Here is a 26797-nt window from a genome sequence, read left to right as displayed (position 1 = left end):
AAAACACTAGCATTTATAAGTTGTTCCCACTATATAAGAAAAGCAAAACTTGAAGAACATGGACAAGATGGAGGTAGTACCAAACTTGTATATACAGATCTTCAGGTAGGTGATAATAAGCTGTAATGGCAATATTATATCTAAAAGATTCTTATATCATCATGAAAATTCAGCATAGGCAAAAGGTCTGGGTATCTGTAAACAAAGCATTACAATTAAATAAATTTCATATAATCACATAATGTAATTCTTTGTATTTTTATAGTGTGAAACAAATAAAACAGTATACAGTAATGTAATGACAAAGTATACTAGCTTAAAAATACTCCTGGAGCTTTGATGATCTTCTCCTCTCACCACTTCTAGTCAATGACTTTCTTTCTCCTTATATAGCTCAGTGCTCTTCAAAGGTTATTGGAATGTGGGATTGTAATGTAATGATTCATTCTCTTTTTTTACACTATTAGCTTAGCCATGGATTGTTTCAGAGAGCAAGTATTTGCAGATGATATATAGAAAGACACCCGTGTTTATGTGCATGCACAATCAAGAATTCTTTATTCCTAGCATACGCCTCGGACATCTTCCACTCCTGGCCTCTCCACAGCCTTCAGTAGCTCTTCAACAAAGCTCATCTCGGCAGAAACCTGTGCAGCTAATGCTTCATATCTGTTTTCTAGTCTGCCAAATTTCCTCTTCAGACCATTTGCACTTAGCATGGTAGTCCGCAGATCTTCTTGAACCTGCCGACGCTGGCCTTCTCCACGCTGCAGTTCTTGTTGAAGCCCCATAAGTTGACGCGCCACACCTTCTTGCTCTTCCCGATACCAGCTTTCCTTCTCTTCATAAATTGAGCGCAGGGCACAAAGGTCTTCACGTGAAGAAGTCTGACTCTTTTGCAGTTCACGGAGTGCATCTTCTGCTGCTCCTAATTCTTCCAACACATGGCTGAATCTTTCAAAGTTTACATATGTATTATTAGGAGGCATGCTTGAGTGAGATTTGATTGTATATTCCTTAAGCCGCGTTGTCTTTAACCTCCTGCGTTCAGGTCGTTTTCCACTGTCCTCATGACGAACATTGCGACGCTTGATGGCCTGTGTAGAGAGAAATAGAATTTTGAGCGCAAATTCTTTGTACATTATTTCTGTACTGCAAACAGTAGAATTCGTAAGGCTTCAGAGTGATCCTGTGCTAATCTCAGAAGCTCAGTTCAAATAAAACAGCCACATTCAGTATGGGACATACGGCCCACCCACAGACTGTGTTTTCCTAGACATAACATGGGCATGCAAATACAAACTTCTCGAGTATAGCTGCCAACATCTCTTTTCTCCTTTAGATTCCTTCCCCTCACAGCAGACAGTCATCAATTTGAAGACTTTCAATTTGAAACATTTACATTCCTGAATAAAGGATCTTAGGTACTGCAACGGGAGCATGCATCCTACATGTGGACGCCAATGACTGCATAATTATACATTACAACCATATGATCATTGGTGGCTACATGTTTTTTTGCTCAGATTCAGGCTCACCATTTTGAACCTCCCAAAGTAGTGGCAAAATTTGTTTTTCATCATATCCTTCTCCAGTAACCACATTCAGGTTCATTGTTCCTCCATTATAACTGCCCACTCACTATAAACTATAGAACTGGGCAATTACGACCCAAATCAAAATCATGATTAAGTGGGCATTTTACCTTGATTATCGTTCCAGCATCACTCCATGCTGTCTTTGGCGCTTCTGTCTGTTATCAGGGTCTGCGGAGGCCTGTGATTGGCGACTGTGATGCATAGAAGCAAGGGTCGCAATGCCACATGACAGCTGAGGCTCAATCACAGGACTCAGCAATTCCTAATGACAGGCAGAAGTGCCAAAAACAGCAGGGAACAGTCTAGAGGTCCAGGAGAGGCGAGTAACACTTTTTTTTTTTTTTTTTTTAATGTTTGATTTCCTCCTCTAGTCCTCCACTTATTATATTCTGGGGTCTGAAAAGATATTAGGTGTTTCAGTTTCAAGGTCTTTGGTTGGAATGAAACTGCAAATATTGTAGTCCTAATATGCTATTATACCCCACCACAGCTAAAGTTCACTGTTCCTCAATTACATCCTCCCAAATCCCAACAGCTCACTGTTCTTCTGTTACATTCCATGTCAAAGCACAGCTCACTGTTCCTCTTTATACATACCCCAGGGCAAACATCAGGGCTCCCTGTTACTCTATTTATATACCCCTACAACGAGGCTCACTGTCTTCCATTACAATCCTCACCGATCACCCATGAAAGCCATTCCACCATTAGAAACTGCCAACCTGCCAATCAATTCCGTACAGGCAGTTGCATATAAAACCAAAAACCATTTTTGTCAAAACACTGGACCTCACTAAAAGTAAACTGGGTATATTAGCCATTGTTAGTATCTGTTTAGAAAGGCTTCCTTTAAATCAGCAAGAACCTTACTTGACGGGGTTGTAACATGAACACCACATCCCCTATATAGAAGACAGGCAATACGTCTAATCAGTAGGGGTCTAACACCTGGGTATCCCACTGATTTCAAATACAGGGGTCTAGAGTTTAAAATTAGCCGTCATGCACGTCTGTGATTTCCCAGATCGTTTGTTGTTTAAAAAAAAAAAAAAAAAAATTCCGTCCACCCATTCAATATATATATGGCCCTGGAAGGTTACAGTGCTGACTCTCATAGTGAGCGGTAACCTTTCGTTTTTCTCAGAGAATAAAAGGGTCTCACCCACTTGGAAAATCAAAGTTAGTAACCATATAACCTTCCAGGGGCCATGTCTTTTCAAGGGGTCGGATTCTAAAAAGAAAACCCCCAAATTGTTCATGCGAACCGCAAGAATCAAATGATGTATGTTATTTAGCATTTTCTACTTGGTGACAGATCCTCTTTAACATATAAGGATGGTCTAGCGACTCACCTTAATCCATGAATGTTCCAAACTCTCATCAATTGTCATCCGTTTTCTAAGGAATGAAATGTATGTTATTACATGTTATTTGCCCTCAGAATGAAATCAACTGCATTACAGGGTTATCATAAATGTTTGACTAATGGTGGTTCCTTTGTTATACACATTAGAGCTAAATGAAAGGAAGGAGTGCCATCCTGCTGAACTCCCTCTGATCAAACAACCAAAGCGTATATATTAAATTAAAGTATATCCTTTAAAACCATCCATCCAAGTTTTTATTAGAGCAAAAACAGAGTATGCAAACACACACTCTATATATTACAAATATGCACTCACGTACATGGCATGTATATATAGACTGAGGAAAATGTAACACGATACAGATAATTTATAGGTGAAGCACATACTGCCCCTCTGCTGTGAATCCACCAATTCTCTCTATTGATTTCCAATGGTCACCAGCTTCTTAGAATAACCTATGCACACTTTACTTTGGTAGTCCAAAACACTCTGCCCACTTTCAGATCAGCCAACTCTGCTGACATCACCAGAGGAAAGAGCATCAGACTACTGAGGCACAGTGTGAATAGGGTAGTCAGACGCTGGTGGCCATTGTAAATTAAGGTAGATGGGACCAAATGTGAGAGAGGCACAGACAGAAGTAATCTACTTACTTTGGATCTTTGACCAGCAGTCTTCGTATGAAATCCTTAGCAAGTTCACTTGTATTACTAAAGTACTCCTCATCAAAATCATAAGTAACACCTGATATATTGGTCAAAGTCTCCTGTTTTGTTTCGCCCAAGAAAGGAGATGCCCCACTTAATCTGGATAGAAAAAAACAAAAAACGCAACACATCATTTATATCTGATTTTTTGCTTGTAAAATTAATTTTAGTAAATGCTGTTGACTCAATTAATTCCCATTTACATCAGCTGTCATAACACACACACCCGTAAGGAAAAGGTGATCTATAATATGGTGGCCGAAATATAAGATAAATAGAAATGGATAGCGAAAATATTTCCACTTATATCTAGTTCAAGTCCACTAACATACGCCATATTACACACCACTGCAAAGACAACATGTTATTTTGGCTGCACAGCAAATGCAGTACGAACAAAGCAAGTCACGCAAACACAGTTTTCCTCTAATTCCACCTCATTATAAATTTTTTTGTGGCTTCCCAGTACATTGTACAGAAAGATAAATGGTACCATTATGAAGTACAATTTGTCATACAAAAATTAAGCCCTCAGAGCTAATGTGAACTAAAACTATGGCTTTTGGATAGCATGGGGTTAAAAAAAAAAAAAAAAAAAAAAAAAAAAAATCAAAATTGAAAAATGGCAGCAGATAGAAGGGGTTTAATATATCATAACAATGAAACTTTTCTGTTCAGGTATACTCACAGGATGTAGGTAATGACTCCAATGCTCCTGTGTGGGCAAATACAAATACATTAGTATTGGATACCATGAAATGAAACAACATTTTCATTCTGCTCTAAAATGTTGAATTTAGTTATTTTTTGTATGATCAAAAAAAATAAATACAATTATAATAAATTTTAGTCTATTGTATGCTTGGCCAATATCCTGTCACAATTGTCTAGGAACAATCACAAGTCGGATAGAAAAATAATTACATATTGTGTTACATTTAATAAGGGTTGATTTGGGCCACTTAAAATCCATGGGTTCTGGTAGCCAGTTGTAAAATTTCTCTACTATATTCTAAAACAGGGGTCCTCAAACTTTTTAAACAGTGGGCCAGTTCACTGTCCCTCGGACCATTGGAGGGCCGAAATATAGTTTAAAGGGATACTACCATTAAAATCACATTTTTTCTTGATAACATGTAGGAATAGCCTTAAGAAAGGCTATTCTTCTCCTACATTTAGATGTTTTTTTTTAAGGCTATTCCTATGTGTTATTGAGAAAAAATGGAGATGAATGCAACCGTGGGGTGGAGGGGGACACTCAATTTTCAATCTCAGGGGGCATTCACACCTGTGCTCGCTGTCTGGTGTATGCATTCCGTCGGGTTTCCATCTTCAGTCTCAGCAAAACTGGACAGGTGACGGAAATCCGGCAGTCACCTTTAAAACCCATTCAAATGAATGGGTTCGTAAAGGTGACCACCAGTGTCCGGTTTTTTTAGCCGGACACAAAGTCAGACATGCAGGACTTTGTGTCTGGCTAAAAAAAAACCCCCAAAAAACGGTTTCCTCGCAGACAGGCCACACGCGGATACTGGTGGTCACTGGAAGCGTGCTTCACTTTACCTATTGGAGGGCACCTCTCCTGATGTCTGTGCAACCTGCGCTGCCTCCACTGTCCGCCTCTGTCCTCCTGCCACATCACTTGTATGTGATGTAAGGAGGATACAGGAGGCACCGCTCCCGATGTCTGTGCGAGCTGCGCTGCTTCCGGTGTCCGCCTGTGTCCTCCTGCCACATCGCTTGTATGTGATTAAGGAGGATACAGGAGGCACCGCTCCTTATGTCTGCGTGGCCTGATCTGCCTCCCGTATCCTCCTTACATCGCATACAAGCGATGCGGCAGGAGGACACAGCGGACACCGGAAGCAGCGCAGCTCGCACAGACATCGGGAGCGGTGCCTCCTGTATCATCCTTACATCACATACAAGGTGACAGGAGGACACAGACAAACACCGGAGGCAGAGCAGGCCGCACAGACATCAGGAGCGGTGCCCTCCAATAGGTAAAGTGAAGTGCGCTCCATGGCCTGGCCCGAGCTCCCCAGGAGCTTCATTATAAATGCACGCCTGCCGGCAGGGCCGGACAAAGGTGCTTGGTGGGCCGCATGTGGCCTGCGGGCCGCAGTTTGAGGACCCCTGTTCTAAAAGGTGTCTATGCTTTATTGAGCCTGATGAATTTGACTTCTGTTTACATCTGCATTTTTTTTTTCTGTTAAACTCTGTACTATACCAAGATGGTTGCCATCCTAGAGGAATGGATGTCTTTATTAATACAGGAATTTTCCTGACAAATTCTACAAAATTTGCGATAGTTGGTTTATGTCACACCTCCTCTGCAGGCATGTGATTCTGGACCAAAATGTAATGTACTTTAGTTAAAAATGTTGCAGCTTTCTGCAAGAAAAACCTCTCTATAGCCGGGGCTCCAAGTGCCGTTTTAGAGTCAGGGCAAAGTGGATGGGATTCTAGAGAGTCTCATGCCCACTTTGCTGTAAAAAAACGCATTGCAGACGCCGCGGTTTCCAAAATCGGCATGGTTTTGGAAAACGCAGCATGTCAATTATACCTACGGAAACGCCAGCAGTATCCTGAATTTTCAGGTGCTGCATTGTTGAAGTAAAGGCTTACTAACAGGATAGTGGATAACATGCTGATTAATATTTGGTTCTGACTACTTGTACGCTCAACTATCAGGACTGCAGGTTCTGTTCCCATCTGAATAGATCAGTAGACAATATGTGCATTGTCGCACCATTCACTATCTCAGACTACCAGAGATAGTCAAGTACTTTGCATACTCAAGCTGCAGCTTCATTTAGATGATGGAACGGGACCCTATGCTTTTGACTGTTAAGGGTTCCAGGAGTTGGAACTCCCACCAATAAGAATGTTATCCACTACCCTGTGGCTAGGGAGCAACGTTATAACTTGGACCAAGAGAATTTTGTTTATTTCTAGTACTATTTCTTTAGATGATCGTTTGTCACAACGCTGATTTATGTTACATGGGTCATCTAAAACATTGCAATAAGTGATCCCCTGACCATGGATTGCTTTAATAACTTTTTCAAGTATTTTAAAACTTCTGTACAAATCATATTTAAAGGACTGAGGTTTCCTTTATATGCATACAATAATATTTGTTTTTGTCCATAAATTAATAGTTTGTTCATTTTATGCAAATTTCGGTGAATGCTGTGTTAGCACTGTAGCTCTCGATTATTAAGTGCTCTTATATTTTTGTATTGTTTGCAGGACAGTTATAGCAGTTGCATCCCACCATAAATACAAGTTTGCTTGCCATTCATGTTAAATAGATGGGGAAGGTAAATGTCTGACAAACGACTTTAAATGCATAGCTAAACTTCTAGACAAACGTTTGATTTTCTGGCAGTATTTGTGACATTAATACATTTTTTTTCTCCTTTCTGTGAAATCCTGCAACTCTCATTCAGGGAGAGGCAGAAATGGCTCTCAATACAGAAGCAATGTGAAGAATATAATGTGTATAGAGCACAGGCTTGGAGTACAGGGCTGTGTATGTAGAGGGAAAAAAAAAAAAAAAGGGTCACTTCAAACTGTTATATCTTGAACATTATAAAACATAGAAACTTGTATATAACCCTTCTCTCATATGACACTAAGGTTGCAGTAGCATCTATGTTATTTCCAGAGTTACTACTGTTTGAAAACAGTCGGGATTGAGATTTTTTTTTTTAGCAAATATATTATGCAGCTGCATACAAATATCCTAATCCCGACTGTTTTCAACCAGTAATATGCAGAAAGAAGCGAATCTCCTCTTTGATATGACACCAAAAGCAAGTTTTTATGTTTTCTAACGTCCTAGATATAACAACTTGAAGTGACCCTCACCTGTCCTCATTTTCTCTACATATTACACAGCCCCGTACTCCAAAACACAAATGCTGCCAAAACTAATACACATTATTAAAGAATATTAATAATAATGCCACCAAATATCTGAAGTAAGTGGAAAACCTTGTTGCAGAAGGTTCAAACCACTAAATCAGTTAGTAATTTCAATGGCTTAAAGAACCATACACCAAGAATCTTTACGGTCTTTTCTATTGGGATGAATCTTGAAGCTAATAATTCATTGTTAAAATATTTCTCACCACATATCAGCTTCCAATCCTAGAGGTTCATAGTTGACAATCTCAGGAGCTATAAAAAAAAAAAATAAAATAAAAAAAAAAAAAATAATAATCAAATACAATACGCACGGAGAATGAGCATTGTAAGGGTGAGTTCACACCGAGTATACGCCAGCTTATTCTGAACGTAAAACACGTTCAGAATCAGCGGCGTATAAAGCAGATCCCATTCATTTCTATGGGAGCCGGCATACGAGCGCTCCCCATAGAAATGAATTGGGCTGCTTTTTTCACTACGAGCACTCCCATTGAAGTGAATGGAAAGTGCTCACGTATATGGCTAGCTCTGCTCATGCCGAGCCGTACACGCAGGCACTTCCCATTCACTTCAATGGGAGCGCTCGTAGTGAAAAAAGCAGCCCAATTCATTTCTATGTGGAGCGCTCGTATGCCGGCTCTCATATCCAATAGAAATGAATGGGAACTGCTTTATACGCCGCTGATTCTGAACGTGTTTTACGTTCAGAATAAGCTGGCGTATACTCAGTGTGAACTCACCCTTAAGATGTTTTATTTACATTTAAATGATTCAGTCTACGTTGCAGTTCCATTTCCATGAAGATCAGAGTTTTAGTTTTTATGGAAGTTAGCTGAAAAGAGATTTAGGAGCATTCCTGTCTGCTGGGACTTCAAGTATAACTACCACCAAGATACACCTCCTACTGCTTGAGTGGCAGCATCCACATTGTCACACTTTGTAATTAAAGACTGTTATCTAGGACAGAGAGTGAAGCCCTGGCAGAATAAGAAATGCCCGTACAGTCTCTTTTCAACTAATTTGCATAAAAACACAGATTTTTTTTATTCCATGAAAATGGAGATGCAATGTGGAATAAAGAAATGCATCTTTGGAAAGTGCAGAAGCCACTCTGCAAGGTACAGTCATTAGCTTGATAGCAAATTTCTTGCTGAGAGACTCCCTTTAAGAATCAAGCATATTTATATTTAATTAGCTCATTTCTCAAGTGTGTGGACAAACTAATTAAATTTGGTGCTAATTTTGAGTCAAATTAAGCCTCAAAGTCAGCGCCAAATTCTCTTGAATCTGCTTTCAATGGGAAGCAGGATGCTAGAAAAAAAAATAAAAAATTAAACATTCTACTCAATCTTGTTGTGGCTTCAACTGAGCAAGAAACTCTGCTGATATACCCATTCATCTGAGCATAGTCAGCGGGTGAAAGTCATGGGTGAAAGCCAGTGGGGTGGAAACAGAAAAGGAACTTGAAGCGTCCTTTTACATTTCTGCTGGGTAAGCACACTCCAATTTTTATTTAAAAAAAAAAAAAAGGCTTTGCCCAAGCTTTCTTTTACTTATTTTTCACTTTATTCTCCCTCCCATCAGTGTACTGAGAGAAAGGTGTAAAAGGAATAAGGCAAGCAGCTCTCTCTGCACCAACGTGCTTGGGCATAACAATAAAGTCTCTCTCTGTTTGAGCACAGATCATGAGTTTTAAAATAACTGTTTCAGAAATGTTATTTTTTTTTAAATAAAGGAACAGCTCTGGTGAATATTAGAAACTTTGCAATATACATTATAAGCAATAACTTCTAATATCTCCTCCCTGGCAAACTGTTCAGTTCAGCAAAAGAAAATCTGGCTTCACTGAACACAGGCTGCAGTATATACAATCTTATGAAAGGGGAGGTGGAGAAGGAAGAGGAATGAATGAGAAACAGACATCCTTGAGTTGATTACAGAAAGATCTCTCTATCGAGCTTAATTCCCATCTATACTACGCACTCCTGCTGAAAAACTGTGTTATAAAAGAAAGAAAACCTATTACGGTATGTCTTCCAGCAGCTTTTATCTCTCCGCTAGCTTTTGCCTCACTCTCCTCCTTCTGCTCTCTCTCCCATAGACCTCAAAGTAATCTGATCTGAGTGAATTTAGTCCATCCTCACAGTGAATACAGATCAAGCTTTGAAGACAGTTTTCCAGGCAGGTGAGTAGCTAATAACAGGAGATATGAGCATTTTCCTCTAATAAGATTTCTATAAAGTTTCTGATATTCAATTTAGATATTAATTTAAAAAAAAAATTAAATGACAGGGGGCTGTTCAGTTTGTTCAGTTTCAGACTTATATTGAAATATATTATTGTTTGAATAATAAAAAGTTGTATAGTTTTCCAATATACTTTCTATATCAATTCCACATGACTTTCTAGATCTCTGCTTGCAGTCATTCGTTTGGCTGACTCCCAGTGGAAAAAAAAAAAAAAAAAGAAAAATTTCAATCCATGGCACAGTTTGTTATAGTCACATATAGTCATAATGATCTGTGCCTCTGTTAATCACAAGACCATGGACTAATGGACTTTTATCTCCTGGTAGTAAGCAGAATGCATGACAGCAGAGATCTAGAAAACTGAGGAATTGATTCAGAATATATAATGCTAAATTGTAGAATTTTTCATTATACAAACAATACCATTTGTCTCTCAATATTGGTCTGAAAGTGGACAACCCCTTTAAGCACAGCTGCCATTAGCTTTCAGATCTTATCAAATATGTACAGATTTTTTAATTTGTAGTAGATTGGCCTTGCAAACTTACCAACAAATTCAGGCGTTCCAAATATATTCTTAAACTCATTTCCAGCTTGTATTTTGTGGGCAATTCCAAAATCTATGAGTTTTATTCGAGGGTTTGGGCTACTTTGATCCAACAACATGATATTTTCTGGCTAAAAAAAATCAAAAGGAATAATGATAAAAATAAAATAATAAATAAAAAAAAGGATATTGCAAGTTAAACTTAGATTTCGAAGTCTATCACAAGAGCCCAGCAATTGAACCAAGCAAACAGAAAGATGGAATAGGGTCATTCTGAATCAAATATGAATCGGTGCCTCTGCTGCTGAGTTATAGCCTCATATCCTTCATAACGTGCGATCTGTAGAACTATTTGATAAGGTACTTGGTTGTCCCATTAGGACAATCCCTATTCATTTGCCCTATGTGCAACCCCTGATCATACACTAAGGATGCGCTTTATAAGACTGAATTAATTTTAGATTTTGGTTTCCTTCATTGGAACAGAAAACTGAAAATGACAGTATGCATACACTGCCTCTCTTAGCTTCATCCGAATGTGCTGCAGTAAGGGGGGAATAGATCATCAATTATGAAGCTTGAAAAACCCCTATAAGAATTCTTTATACTTCAAGTACACCAAGTAATGTAAGCTTTAGCACTCCAAGTTACAGAAGTGACTGGAGTATGCTGGCAGTTGTAGTTTCACAAAAGCTGGAATGCGGAAAAGGTCCACTGTATCAATCTGACAATGGATCCAAAATGCAATGTCTACCAATAAGTATTTGGACACCCATGCAAATACAAATTAAGATATCTGTGGTCGTGATGCCGTTAAATATCATGTAGGAAACAGCATTGGCATTAGTCGCATGCAAGATACCACAAAGTGCAGGGTTGTCCGATTTTGAGAAAGGGGTAATTATCGGGTACCACAGAAATGGTCGATCCTTAAGGGACATAGCAAGCGAACTGAATTACCAAAAATCGACAGTGGCCTATGTAATTTTGGTATGTGCCCCGAGTCGGCAGACCGCCGAAACTGCAGCCGCCCAAAATCGGTGAACTTACCTGTCTTCTCCAAGCCAAATGAAATAAAATACCATTAGCCATCATACAAGGACTTGTGGAAAGCATGCCCTGGAGGGTTGAGGCTGTAATTGCTGCTAAGAGATTCTACCAACTATTGAATATGAATAAATGTTTTCTATTCTACCACAGGTGTCCAAATACTTATTGGTAAACAGTGTAGTTGTTGTGAATAGAGACTTAGTGAGACCTAAACAATGACACAATGACTGGTAAGGGCTCATTCACATCTGCGCCCGGTCTCCGTTCATGACGGCTTCTTTCCAAACCCATTCATTTAAATGGGTTTGAAAGATGTCCGGCCGTGAGCAACAGTGAGCGTTTTATGCTCTGAGCCAAGAAACCGGATTTTTTAAACCGGACACAAAGTCGGTCATGCAGTACTCTGTGTCCGGTTTAAAAAAACAGGTTTCGCGATGGAGAGCATAAAACGCTCACCGGCGCTCACGGCTGGACCCAGTCTTGAAGGTTTCCGTCTTCTGCATGCAGAAGACGGAAACCTGAAAACGGAGCCCGGGCGCTAGTGTGAAGCCAGCGTAAGAAGCAAAAGCTTCATAAATTGTTATACCTTGAGATCAAAATGTGCAATGCTTTTGTGGTGTAAGTAGTGGACCCCATCTAGAATCTGTTTAAGGAACATGGTGGCCTCTTCCTCACTCAAGCTCTCTTTTTGTGCCAAGAAGTCAAATAATTCTCCTCCAGACACTAATTCCAATATAAGCACCACGTCTGTGCGATTCTCAAACACATCATGAAGGGTGATTATGTTTGGATGTTGAATCTCTCTTAAGATGTCCACTTCTCTCTCAATCTCCTCTCGGCTCACACCTCGGCGACTGGATGATAGGCGGCGCTTCTTAATGAATTTAGCAGCATATTCTAATCCTGTTCTGCGCTCCCGACATTTCCTGACAATTGCAAACTGACCACTGAAAAGAAATGAACAGTTCATTCAAGAAAGAATGTAAGAAATAAATGCTGTGTCAAGAACGGTTTATAATACTGGCAATTAAAAAAAAAAAAAAAATTCAATTCCAGCTAAATATAGGTTAAAGAGGACCTTTCATCAGATCGGGCACATGCAGTTCTATATACTGCTGGAAAGCTGACAGTGCGCTGAATTCAGTGCACTATCGGCTTTCCCGATCTGTGCCCGGTGTAAAGCGCTATCGGTCCCGATACTGTAGCGCTTTAGTGTCAGAAGGGCGTTTCTGACAGTTAGCCAGGGACGCCTTTTTGCCCAGCAGCGCCTATCACGCTGTACTGTGGAGCGGGGAGGAACGCCCCCTCCCTCTGCTCACAGTGCTCGTCCATAGACAAGTATTATCAGGAGAGGGAGGGGGGAGTTCCTCCCCGCTCCACAGTACAGCACGATAGGTGCCGCGAGGCAGAAGGACGTTCCTGACAGACTGTCAGAAACGCCCTTCTGACTGTAAAGCGCTACGGTAACGGGACCGATAGCGCTTTACCCGGGGCACAGATCGGGAAAGCCGATAGTGCGCTGAATTCAGCGCACTGTCAGCTTTCCAGCAGTATATAGAACTGCATGTGCCCGATCTGATGAAAGGTCAGAGTGCTGAAGAGACAACATCAATTGGTAATTTGTTAGTTGTCAAGTTAAGCACTGTTCATGCCATGTTATAATCTGTTTAGTGGAGAGGTATCCATTTATCTGAAGGTAAAGTTTTTCTTATAAAAAAAGATTATGTGAATAAAAGAGACATAGCACAAAGTAGTGTTATAAGAATGATAAGATGTTCCAAAATTGTTATATTATAAAGGGGGACAATTTCCTTACTAAAACTGCCCATTACGAAAAGAAAGGCCTTCTGATGTTCTGCCAATAAATCTCAATTACATTTGTACATTTTCAAGATCCCTACTGGCTGTCTATAAATGGAAACATTCAGGCGAAAAGCCAATCCTGGTCTCATACCCTAACATAGGAAAGCTACTTGAGTGCTCTGACACATTACAAGCGCATTCAGATGGACTTCATGCAGAACCAGATGAGATATGCAGGTTTAGGACCAAGAATGGCATCTGATCTTGTTGTGGCAAAGGTATCTATTAGAAATGGTTTCTCTGCCTTGCTCCAACACAATTTGATCTCATAATGGAACTTAAAGGGCACCTGTCAGAAAAAAAAATTGCTATTCAATAAGTCCAAGTACCTTGGTGCAACTATTTACAAAAACAAAAAAAATAAGGGCGCTTATAAGGGAGCGTTCACACTACAGTCATTGTCCGACAGGTAGTGTCCGCTGCTAATGTCTGTGCAAGATTTTGAACGGACACTAGCAGCGGACACTACCTGTCGGACAATGACGGTAGTGTGAACACCCCCTTAGAGTACACACTACATTTTTGATCACTAGTGTCTCCAGGCTGGTTCATGTACCGTAACGTCCCAGAAAAACAGACAACTTCAAGAACTGTACTGCGCGTGTGCCAGACAGGGAATGCTAGTAACTGGCATCAGAGCCTTGAAAGTAAAGGAAGTGTCAATCAACTGTATGGAGGCATTACTTGGTGGGGTTTATGGCAGAAAGGCAGCAGTAGAAATGGAGCACATCCAAGCTTCTTTTACATTTAAGGCTCAGGGTCATTTTATGGCAATAAACCCCAAGTTCATAGAAAACATAGATAAGAGGATTGCTATCAGTGTGAACTACAAAGTACCGGGGCTGATTAAATAGAGATTTGGCTGCGAAGAGACTCCCTTTAATATATAGACATGTAGTAACACCGGTAGCACACATTTATTGTGGTGCTCTACGGAAAAATTATCCAACCTATGCTGGAATCACATGTCGTTTATGAAGAGGACCTTTCACCACCTCCACTTCTTAGTATATCAGTTTCACGGATTCCAGCGCAGTTGTAAAATACAGAACAGGTCCTCCTTCACCTATAGTGGAGTATCCCATTAAAGAGAACCTTTTCTCCAACTCTAGCTCTTAGCATCTGTTAATACTCACTACTCTACGGACTCTGGAACAGTTCCTATGGAGAAATTTGCTGCGGATTTGGAGGTGGTTTCCGCCACCGAATCTCAGCAGATTCCACCCAATCTGATGACTAGATCCAATCATCTGGGCCTAATCAGCAGCAGAAAGCCATTACAGCATCAGTATCCCATCACGGCTAGGCAGCAGCCGGTAAACGGTGGTGGGAAATGTAGAGGGATATTATGTGAGCTTACCGTAAGTGTTACTGTCTATAGGTGAGACTGAGGGAAGAGTTGAGGCTGTGTACCAGGACCCAGCAGAACACAGGTAAGACAACACAAAGGCGTATAGCAAGCACTCACCTTCCAAGCTCCTCTCCCATCTCGTAGAACTCCTCCACATTCTGCTGCCGGAAGCCACTCATGATGCCCGGGTTGAGCGTCCCTTTACTGGGGCCTGAGCTGCTGGAGTGCCGGGATCTTCGTCTCGCACACCCAGTATTTCCGGACTCGCAATTCTCGGGATGCCAGAGGAATGACGTCTTGCCCTGGGCTAAGAGGCTCCGCCCCCTCCCGTCTGCACTCCAGTGATTGGTGGGCTGGCACGTCAGTCAGGTAGTTAGTGGTAGGGGCTCCATAAGACAGACGAGCTATTGCAGAGGGTGACGACATTGTTGGCTGGCTGCGCTGGCGACTCATAGGCATGGAAGTTTATGTTTACCTGATAACGTGTCATGGCCGGGGAGTGACAAAGTGGTCGTGGCTACGATGGAATTGCGACTGTCACTAGACGCGTACATTGCTGTTAGTATAGAGGAAGCAATGGCCTTGGCTTTGTCAAATCTCCCTATATTTATATAAAACCAGACCAGGAGGCAATGTATAAAAGCTGGGGAGTCGGCCATTCCCTGAGATGCTGCAGTGTACAACTATCTGCAATGAGGAAAGAAGTCAGGGTTATCCTGCTATAAATATACCCAAAACATGTGAGGTGTGCTATTAGCCAATGAAATGTACTATATTATTATTATTTATTTATATAGCACCATACTATACACAAGTATACAGTTCAGTACAACTCCAACAATAAAGGACCTCCTGAGGGGAAGTGAAATGGTCCTACCAAATAGCAACTGGGTAATTCTCTAGACTAGGGGTCCTCAAACAGTGGGCCAATTCACTGTCCCTCGGACCATTGGGGGGCCGTAATATAGTTTAAAGGAATTCTACCGTTAAAATCAAAATTTTTTCTCGTAGGAATAGCCTTAAGAAAATCTAGTCTTCTCCTACCTTTAGATGTCTTTCTGAAGCCTATTCCTATGTGTTATTGAGAAAAAATGGAGATGAAGGCAACCGTGGGGTGGAGGGGGACACTCAATTTTCAATCTCAGGGGCGTTCACACTTGTGCTCGGTGTCTGGTGTGTGCATTCCGTTGGGTTTCCATCTTCAGTCCCAGCGAAACTGGACAGGGGACGGAAACCCGGCAGTCACCTTTAAAACCCATTCAATTGAATGGGTTTGTAAAGGTGACCACCAGTATCCACCTGTGGCCTGTCCGCAGGGAAACGTTTTTTTTTTAGCCGGACACAAAGTCAGACATGCAGGACTTTGTGTCCAGTTTAAAAAAAAAAAAAAAGTTTCCCCGCAGACAGGCCACAGGCGGATACTGGTGGTCACCTTTACAAACCCATTCAATTGAATGGGTTTTAAAGGTGACTGCCGGGTTTCCGTCCCCTGTCCAGTTTCGCTGGGACTGAAGATGGAAACCCAACGGAATGCACACACCAGACACCTTATGTCTGCATGGCCTGATCTGCCTCCGGTATCCTCCTTACATCGCATACATGCGATGTGACAGGCGTACACCGAAGGCAGAGCAGGTCGCACAGACATCGGAAGTGGTGCCTCCTGTATCCTCCATACATCGCATACAAGCGATGTGGCAGAAGGACACAGGCGGACAACGGAGGAAGCGCAGGTCGCACAGACATCGGGAGCGGTGCCTCCTGTATCCTCCTTACATCACATACAAGCGATGTGACAGGAGGACACAGGCGGACACCAAAGGCAGCACAGGTCGCACAGACATCAGGAGTGGTGCCCAATAAGTAAAGTGAAGTGCGCTCCATGGCCTGGCCTGAGCAACCCATGAGCTTCATTATAAATGCACGCCTGTCAGGACAGAAGTGCTTGGCGGGCCGCATGTGGCCCGCGGACTGCAGTTTGAGGACCCCTGCTCTAGACCTAGGCGTCACCAGGGTAGTCCTCCATATACTCTGCCAATACCAAAGCTCTTCACGATCAGAAGGGCGTTTCTGACAGTCAGTCAGGACCACTCTTCCTCACAGTAGCGCCTACAGAGCTGTACTGTGAGAGCGGGGAGGAATGCCCGCTCCCTCTCCTCACAGTACTCATCCATAAACGAGTACTAGGAGGGCGTTCCTCACCGCTCAGCGTCATGGCTGGGCATGAAGCAACACCCCTTCTCACGGTACAGCTCAATAGACCAAACGGTAAAAGGTCCTCTTTAAGAAAAGCACCTCTGCTTACACACACATAGGCATGCTGCATGTAGAATCTGACCAAGTCCCTACATAGTGAGCCGCAGCCAAAGAACACTGCTGAAAAGCCTGTGGTGGAAACATTGTGTTTTTTCCCACAGCGTTTTTCACAGAAAAGTTTCTGACTCTATTATACTTATACGAAAAATGCCAGCATTTCCATGGGTGTAATTGACATGCTGCGATTTACAAAAATGTAAGCATTTTTTTTTAAATCGCAGCATTTCCATTGCAGATATTTATCTGCAATGTGTGGATGGGATTAACCAAAATTCCATCCATTTTGATGATATACGACGTAGGGGATACGGCAGGTAACCAGACAATAATCATGTGTCTGGATCATTCAGCGATCAGTGGAGTTAGAGCAGTGGGAAAAAGGCAAGGAATAAACTAGAAACCCTAATGTATGGCAGGTAATGCATGCTGAAAAGAGATTGTATATATATTTATATACAGATTAACCGGTTAAGGACCAGGCCCAAAAGTATGTTAAAGACCAGGCCTCTTTTTTCAAAACTGACATGTGTCACTTTAAATGGCAATAACTTTGAGACGCTTTAACTTACACAAATGAATTTGAGATGGTTTTCTCGTAACACATTATACTTCATGTTAGTGGTAAACACTAATCAATATTTTTGCATTTATTTATAAAAAAACTAGGAAATTTGATGGAAATTTGAAAAAAATTGCAATTTTCAAAATGTGAAATTCTCTGCTTTTCAGGCGGATAGTCATACCATCCAAATACATGAATAAATATTATCTCCCATATCTCTGCTTTATATTGGCATCATCTTTTGATTGTATTTTAATTTATTTTGGACGTCACAAGGCTTACAAGTGTAACAGCAATTTTCCAGATTTACAAGAAAATTCTCCAAACCAATTTTTTAGGGACCACTTCAGTTCTGAAAGTAATTATAAAGGCCTGTATAATAGAAACCCCCATAAATTACCCCATTTTCAAAACTGCACCCCTCAAATTATTCAAAACAGCATTTGGGATGTTTGTTAACCCTTTAAGCATTTCATAAGAATAAAAATAATATGGCAGTGAAATTTAGACATTTCATTTTTTTTCACTAATACATTCATTTAGACCCAAAATTAACACATTCACAAAGGGTTGAAGGAGAAAATGCATCTGACAGTTTATTGTGCAATTTCTCCCGTGCACAGAAATACCCCACATGTGGGTGTAAACTGATTTTTGGGCACACGGCAGTGCATGGAAGGGAAGGAGCGACACTGGGTGTTTGAACAGCAGATTTTGCTGGAATAATTTTCAGCGCCATGCCTTATTTGCAGAGACCCTAGAGTACCAAAACAATGGAAACCCCCCAAAAGTGACCCCATTTTAGAATCCACACCCCTCACAGAATTCATCAAGGGGTATAGTCAGCATTTAGACCCTACCGTTGTTTCACAGATTTTACTAACATTGGGATGTGTAAATGAAAAATTACTAAAATGTCACTTTATCTCCAAAGTTTTCATTTTCACAAAGGGTTAAAGGAGTAAAAGCCCCCCACAGTTTGTTAAACAATTTCTCCTGAACACGGCAATACCCCATATGTGGCTATAATCTGCTGTATGGGAACATGGCGGGGCTCAGAATGGAAGGAGCGCTATTTGGCTTTTGGATGGCAGATTTTGCTGGAATAATTTTAGGTGCCATGTCGCATTAGCAGAGCCCCTAGAGTACCAATACAGTGGAAACCCCCTAAAAGTGACCCCATTTGGGAAACTATACCCCCCACAGAACATATTAAAGGGTAGAGTGAGCATTTTGACCCTACAGCTGTTTCACAGATTTTATTAACATTGGGCCATGAAAATGAAAAATTACTTTTTTTTCAACAAACTGTCAATTTAGCCCCAAATTTTTAATTTTCACAAGAGGATAAAGGAGAAAAAGCTCCATAAAGTTCGTTACACAAATTCTGCTGAACACAGAAATGCCCCATATGTGGTCATAATCTGCTGTATGGGAACATGGCGGGGCTCAGAATGGAAAGAGGGCTATTTGGCTTTTGGAGGGCAGATTTTGCTGGAATATTTTTCAGGTCCCATGTCGCATTTGCAGAGCCCCTAAAGTACCAATACAGTGGAAACCCCCTATAAGTGACCCCATTTTGGAAACTACACCCCTCATAGAATTTGTCTAGGGGTAGAGTGAGTATTTTGGCCTCACAGGTGTTTCACAGATTTTATTAACATTGGGACGTGAAAATGAAAAATTACTTTTTTTCCCAATAAATTGTCCATTTAGCGCCATAGTTTTAATTTTGCAAATAGTTTAAGAATTAAAAGCCCCCCACAGTTTGTTACACAATTTCTTCTGAACACGGCAATACCCCATATGTGGCCAAAATCTGCTGTATGGGTACATGCTGGGGCTCAGAATGGAAAGAGCGCTATTTGGATTTTGGAGGGCAGATGTTGCTGGAATAGTTTTCAGGTGCCATGTCGCATTTGCAGAGCCCCTAAAGTATCAATACAATGGAAACCCCTCAAAAGTGACCCCATTTTAGAAACTACACCTGTCAAGGAATGTATCAAGGGGTATTATCATTTTGAGCCTAAAATGCTTCCCAAAAATTAATGTACAAAATGAAAATTGAAATTTTTAAAAATATGCCATTTCGGTGCCCAATACGTTGCACCCACTTTGTGTTGTCAGAGACCTGCACTCCTAAAACTATTAAGTGGGCCATCCCGGGGGTCAAAAAATTATATATGTGGGTGTAAACTGCTGCTTGGGCACACAGCAGGGCTCAGAAGGGAAGGACCACTGTGCGTTTTAGCTTTTGGGATACAGATTTAGAGGGACCCTCTGGGCGCCATGATGTTTTTGCAGAGCCCTGGAGGTTCCAGTAAACTGGAATTCACCAAGAAGTGACCCCATTTTGTAGGGGCAATTTTAGGGTCTCTGCAAATGTGACGTGGTGTCCAAAAACGAAGAATCTAAATCTGCACTCCAAAAGCACATATTGCTCCTTCACATCTGCACCCTGCTGGGTACCCAAATAGCAGTGTATGCCCACATGTATGACACTGGTGTACCCCGGATAACGTACTTAATGCCATATGTGGGTAGAATCGGCTGTTTGGGCACAACCGGGGACAGAAGGGAAGGAGCGCTATTTTGGTTTTTGGAGCACAGTTTGGTTTTTTTTGCCACTTTTGCAAAGCCCCTGAATTGCCAATAAAGTGGAATCCGCAGACATGTCACCCTATTTTGGACACTACCCCACTGATGGGATTTATCAAGTGGTGTAGCGAGAATTTTTAACCCTTGAGTGTTGCATTTATTTAGTTTCCAGAAATGAAATCGCAACTGATAGAGAAGTTAAAAATGAAAATTTTACAGATTTGCCATTTCAGTGTGCAACATGTTGTGCCCGACTTATGTCAGCAGAGACACTCCAAAAACTGTTAAACGGGTATCCCAGGCACAACAGCTTTTAGAGCGTTCATCTCTGATACAAGTCGGGCACAATATATTAGGCACTGAAAGGACGTATTCCTGGAAAAATGGTCATTTTCACCTCTCACAATCCACTACAGTTATAGTTATATATATAAAGTTATAGCAACACTTGGGGGTTAAAAATGCTGTCTGTACCCCTGGATAAATCCTTCAGGGGTGTAGTTTCCAAAATAAGGTAATTTATCAGGGGATTCCAAATTACTGGCGTTTCAGCTCTACAAAAGTGTCATGGCATCCAAAAACCAAACCGTCTGTGCTCCAAAAACCAAATGACCCTTCTTCCCTTCTGTGTCCGGCTGTGCCCTAGTATCAGTTTATACCCACATATGACATTATGTCCGTTATCCGGGGGTACACCAGTGTCATACATGTGTCATACATGTGTCATAAACTGCAGTTTGGACGTACAGCAGGGTGCAGAAGGGAAGGAGCGCTATGCGGCTTTTGGAGCACAGATTCAGATGTTTGGTATCTGGACGCCATGTCATGTTTGTAGAGCCTGTAAGGTACCAGAAAAGTGGATTCCATGGGGTACCAGGAGTGACCCCATTTTGAAAACTGCACCCCTCAAAGAATTTATCAGGGGGTGTAGTGAGTATTAGTATCCCGGACGTGACTGCACAGCGGATGGCGAAGAGGGAATGTATAAGCTGTGCGGAGGACATTGCAAACACCAAATTCCCTACTATGTCCCCGTAGCTCCTATGATTGGGGGAGTCACTCTGGGGGTCACTTTAGGGGTCACTTCTGGTGTCTGTTCCCTCATAAGCTGTAAATCTGGGGTGTCCCCTGATATCCGCTCACACAGCTTATATATTCCCTACATGACGCACCCAGTTGTGTTCTAATAATTTGGCGATTTTTGAGGGTTTTTGTCTTCACATTGTGAGATGCTATATTTTCTTTATGTTTCTGGTGACGCGGCCATATAAGGGCTTATTCTTTGCGGGATGAGATGCATTTCGTAATGACACCATTTTTGGGTGTCTACATCTTATTGAATACATTTTATTAACCCTTTTTTGCTGGATTTAAAAAAAAAAAATCAATCCTGGCATTGAGTTTTACTTTTTTAATTTTGCGCCATGCAGCGTACAGTATAAGTAACATGTTCCCTTTATTCTGCGGGTCGGTACGGTTACGGCGATACCTCATTTATAGTATTTTTTTATGTGTTACTAGTTCTGCAGAGGAAAAACACATTTGGGGACATAAATCAATGTTTTTTGCATCGCATCTTCTAAGAGGCGTAACATTTTTATTTTTCGGTTGACAGAGTTGGTTGAGGGCTTATTTTTTGCGGGACAACCTGCGCTTTTTATTGGTACTGTTGTCGGATGCATATGACTTTTTGATCACTTTTTATAGCATATTTTGTATGGTGAGATGGCGAAAAATCATTACTTCCGGCGAGTTTTTTCCGTTTTTTTTTTTCCGGCGTTCGCCGTGTACATTAAATATTATTTCAGTTTTATTGTACAGATTGTTACGGACGCGACAATACCAAATATGCATTGTTTTTATTACTTTTTAGTTCTTTTTTTATATAATTCATTTTCTATTGAGAAAAAGGGATTTTTGGGCTTTATAACTTTATTAATTTTTTTCATACACTTCATTTTATTTTTTTTACATTTTTTTTACTTTTTCATGTGTCCATTTAGGACACTTCAATCAGCAATACTTTGCTGATATAGAATGCCATGTGAGACACAGCCTGCAGGTGTCCCACATGGCATTCCGTAGCAGGATGTCAGGCTGTGTAGACGCACAGCCTGACATCAGAAGGTCCTGGCAGGATCACCAGGTATGTGGGGGCTTCGGGCAGTCTGGGGTCACTGGCCAGACCCCAGACTACCTTTTACTGCTATCGGCACCCTCCGATCTCGCCGCGGGGGGTGCCGATCTGATTTAATTGTCGGCGGATGCCTTTCGATCGCGCCGTGATGTTTCACGGCGCGATCGAAAGGGTTAAAACGTCCAGTCGGACTCAGTTCCGACTGGACGTTATTGAGGAAGGGGTTAGGTGTTAGTAACACCTAACCCCCGTCCTCCCCGCACCCATCCCCCCGCGAAATAGGTACCTAAAGACAGGACGTATTTTTACAATAGTCCGGTCTTTAGGTACCTGGACCGCAGGCCGTAATTTTACGTACGGCGGTCCTTAACCGGTTAAGCTAGAAAAGGGGAGAGAGTAAAAAGAAAGAGGTATTTATCAGAGGACAGCAGGAGATTAAATAAAACACCCAAAATCGAGCTGATTAGAGATGAGCGAGTGCTATTCGAAACTGCAGTTTCGAATAGCACGCTCCCATAGGAATGAATGGATGCAGCCGGCGCCGGCGTCCTGCTGCTTAACCCCCTGCGCGCCGGCCCATTCATTCCTATGGGAGCGTGCTATTCAAAACTGCTATTTCGGATAGTACTCGCTCATCTCTAGAGCTGATCATTCAGCCCAGGATGTGTCTGACGCATACTTGGCTTGAGAAAGCGCCTGTGCTGGCACAAAACGGCTGTTGCTCACGCCTTGCATGTCATTCCTCCCTCCCGATTTGATTTATTTTCACTTTCAAATAAAGGACTAAGTTTTCAAGAAAATTCTTCAAGTGGGTGAGTGCCCCCCATCCTTTTTCATTTTTTTTTGAATATAAAAAAAAAAAAAAAAAGAAGATTTCTCTCACATTCTCAGCTCCATTATCATAGGTGCCAAAGAGTGTAATCTCTTTCCATTTATTCTCCATTACCCCGGATTGTTCATTCAAAAGCTCACCTCTAGGACATCTTGAAAATTCCCAAGAGGTCATCCTAAATAAGTCATCCTACCCAGAATTCTCTTACGTAAATCATCAGCCTCAGATTTAAACAAAGTCTGCAAGTTTCAATTTCTTCTGGCCTGTAGATACTGGCCCTTTGGTATTCTCCTCCTGTGGCGAGATGGATGGTGGCTAACCCACCTCAGGAGAGAGATAATGGCAGTTTACGATAAATTGTTATTTCAATGCCACCAGCCACTGATCTAGAAACAAGGACATCAAATCATAGGCAATCACAAAGGTGAAACTGAGGCCTACCATGTTAACAATAAATAGTGATATGAATTCTTCAAACCACTTCTTGTTATTCCTCCAGACAATGAGGATGTCATCAGTGTAACGCGCCAACAGCATAATGGCCTAAACCTATGAAGTTATGAGCTCAGTAAAGACAATGGTCCCCTCCCACCAGCCCAGGAACAGATTTGAAAGCATGGGCATGAGGGCTACCCTTCGCTGTAACACTGAGCTGGTGGTGGAATTTGCCATTCAAAAGAAAAAAATCCTTGTCAAGGTAAACTTTAGTAGATGCAGGCTACTGATTACCTGTCGAGCGAAGAAAGTGATGGACTGCTTTTGGACCCTTTTCATGTGGTACAAAAGAGTACAATAACAACATTTATGCTAGCAATTCATATATCCTCACTCAAGACCACACCATAAAGTATAGATAACAAATATGTTGTGTCCCTCGTGTAAGAGGGCAAAGCCGATACAAAAGTGTGCAAAATGCTGTTACAGTGCTGTCCCAAAGAGCCAACCCTGGAGACTATGAATAAGGGCTTAGCCCTTTGTGAATTTTGGGTAGGGCATATAATATGGTTTCAACAAGATGATTAGAAGGTAAGAAATCAAATTCATCAGAACCAATCAACTCTTCCTCCTTTGAGGACATGAGTAAGGCTTTAAAGGGGTTTTCCTGGGCAATTTTTTTTTGTTTTGAGTGACTTCTGGGCTTCTCTGGGAGCGCCTAGGATCTTCTGTATTTGTTGACATAATGTAGTTTCCTGCTGTATTACCTAAAGCAATGCAATCAGGTAGTTAGGCGCTCACACTATCTCCCTCACGCCTCCCTCCCAAAACAATCCCTCTCTGTCTCCCTAGCTATCCTGCCCACCACTAGCCCTTCCCAACTAACTCTGCCCACCATTCTACCCCATTATACTTATGCGAGGAACGGCTCTTCCTCTTTTGTGACCAAGGCCAGCACACAGCAATCCCAGCAACAGCAACTGTTCACACAGCTTACAGTATTTAGTACTATCCAGAATTACCACTTTGCTCCCCTTGCCAGGCTGTCATCTCATCCTGAGTACAGGTGTACACATAAAATTTGGGATTAAGTGCCTTAAGGACAGATCAATCACTAGGTCTGCTCTGGGTTCAAACTCCAGTTTCCTCCAAAGAAAAACTGATAGCATAGCTCCCAACTTTCAAGGAACAGAAAGAGGGACAAAATTTGCTGCAGCAAATTTTGCTCTGCCCACTTCTGTTGACCCCGCCCACTGATCCATTTTTGCCCCCACACAATATAATGCTCCTACAGTCACCCTAACATTATATGCCCCCATATTATAATGTTCCCCTCCATTTTCCCCACAGTAAGAAGTCCCTCTCCTCATGCCCCAGTTTAAACTGGGGGAAAATACAAAGGGGGGGGGAGGGGACATTAAACAATCGGGTAGTTGGAGGGGGACAAATTAATGACAGCTGGAATGAACATTAAACTGGAGGCAACTAGAGAAGGAGATTAAACTGGGGTAGCCAGAAGGGGACATTAAACTGGGGGCAACTAGAGGTGGACATGTTGTACACAGTTTAATGTCCCTTTCCAATTGCCCACAGCTTAATGTTTCCACCCACTGACTCTTATTTTTTAATGTCCTTCTTCATCTGCCCCCAGTTTTATGTCCCCTGTACACCCTGCACCCCACATGTCCCCCTCTCACACAGTACACCCTGCACCCCACATCTCTGCCCCTCTCACACAGTACACCAGGCCCCTGCCGTTTCTCCATTTTCCCCCACTGATATGACTCTTCTTCATGTGAAGGATCATGTTTCAAGCATAGACACGCCCCCTCCCCCCTGTCATGTGACATCTGATGTCATCTGATGTCATCAGCCAAGTCCTTGCAGGATCGTAGTATAAGCTTTTGGTGATGGTGAGCTAATAAAGTTTATTTATGAAAGCACATCAGTGGCAGAGCGGGACATGAAGTAAGCTGTGCGGGATGGCGGGACACCAGTCTGAAATCGTGAATGTCCCGCGGAAATCGGGACACTTGGGAGCTATGTGATAGGGAATTTAGATTGTGAGCCCTACTTGGGACAATATCATTTGTGGGGGAGGTAAGTTCAGCGGCAGCAGCAGCGGACCCAGGCAGTCAGAGACTGACACCAAAATCAGGTTCAGCGGGTTTTTAGGCCTGTGCATTTATTTAGCAAAAAACAGTATCTGGCAGAAAAATAAACAAGGCCTTAGCTTCAGGCAAAAACAGTAACACAAGACCTGCTCGTCTGAGCAACTAACTAAACAAAAGTACTCTAGCTATACATGTGGGTTGCTTCAGCCACACGAGAAAAACAAAAGAAAAGCAGAAGCTGTGGTTCAGACTGGTCTCTCACCAAATTTCAGGCTGTATGGACAGAAGCCGACTCCTCCACTCTCCCCCAGGAACTGCCCAGGACTGAAGTCTTGTCAAGCTTTATAGGCCTTTAATTAGGTCCAGATCCCACCTGTGTTTGAAAGCTCCTTCCTGCTGTAGGATAAGAAGTGGTTAAAGGGGCTCTATCAGCAAAACCTAAAAAAGAATGATCTACTTACGTATCGTGCACGCTGGGCGGGCATTCAGGGTGTGTCTTCTTCTTCATCCACGCCTCCTCTTCCTCCGATGTCCTCGGGTTCCATCTTCCTCTGGCGCTCGCTAACTGACATTGATAAAAAAAATGGCCTGGGCGCATGTACAGTACCCGTAGTAGAAGCCGCATGCTACTGCGCATGCGCCCAGGCCACTTTTTTTAATCAATGTCAGTTCGCGAGAGCTGGAGGAGGACGGGACCCGAGGACATCGCAGGAAGAGGAGGCGTGGATGAAGAAGACGGCGCACCCTGAATGCCCGCCCAGCGTGCACGATGCGTAAGTAGATCACATTCTTTTTTAGGGTATTATTTTTTAAAACGGTTAGTTTAATATAACATTTACGGTGCCTGAATAGCCTTTTTAAAGGCAATTCACGCATATGTGGGGCTCTTTCAGCATGATTTTGCTGATAGAACCCCTTTAAGATTACAGGTGAGGTTTTGCTACAGCCCTGTGGTGACCTCAATCACCACACATAAGAGAGGAATCTGGGGGAGACATATCGTACTTCCAGGACTTTACCTGTCACTTTCTCACACTTTGTAAAACGCTGTGGAATATGATGACACTATAGAGTTAAGCAAAATAAATAAATAAAACCATGTAGGAGAGTCAGGTCTGGAATCATATCCAGGAAG

General features: G+C 42.0%; 1 protein-coding gene across 1 annotated transcript; it reads right to left on the bottom strand.

Moving 5' to 3' along the window:
• Positions 1-235: 235 nt before the first annotated feature.
• Positions 236-14963, bottom strand: DAPK3 (death associated protein kinase 3). The gene is made up of 8 exons (XM_075280912.1): positions 14786-14963; positions 12041-12401; positions 10406-10535; positions 7812-7860; positions 4361-4387; positions 3619-3771; positions 2951-2996; positions 236-1097 (listed from the first exon to the last, which is right to left on the bottom strand). The coding sequence occupies exons 1-8, from the start codon at positions 14845-14847 to the stop codon at positions 564-566; spliced, it is 1362 nt and encodes a 453-aa protein (XP_075137013.1). The 5' UTR covers positions 14848-14963; the 3' UTR covers positions 236-563.
• Between the last annotated feature and the right edge of the window lie 11834 nt (positions 14964-26797).

Source organism: Leptodactylus fuscus, chromosome 1 (assembly GCF_031893055.1).
Source record: "Leptodactylus fuscus isolate aLepFus1 chromosome 1, aLepFus1.hap2, whole genome shotgun sequence".
Lineage (NCBI taxonomy): Eukaryota > Metazoa > Chordata > Amphibia > Anura > Leptodactylidae > Leptodactylus > Leptodactylus fuscus.
Note: the sequence above shows the minus strand (reverse complement) of the source record. Positions and strands in the feature narration are given on the sequence as shown.

Coding starts and splice junctions, on each gene's coding strand:
- DAPK3 (XM_075280912.1), bottom strand. CDS start 14,847: ATGAGTGGCTTCCGGCAGCAGAATGTGGAGGAGTTCTACGAGATGGGA. Junction 12,402..14,785: donor ATGGGAGAGGAGCTTGGAAG/GTGAGTGCTTGC, acceptor ATTTCTTTTCAG/TGGTCAGTTTGCAATTGTCA. Junction 2,997..3,618: donor CTGCTGGTCAAAGATCCAAA/GTAAGTAGATTA, acceptor TTCATTCCTTAG/AAAACGGATGACAATTGATG.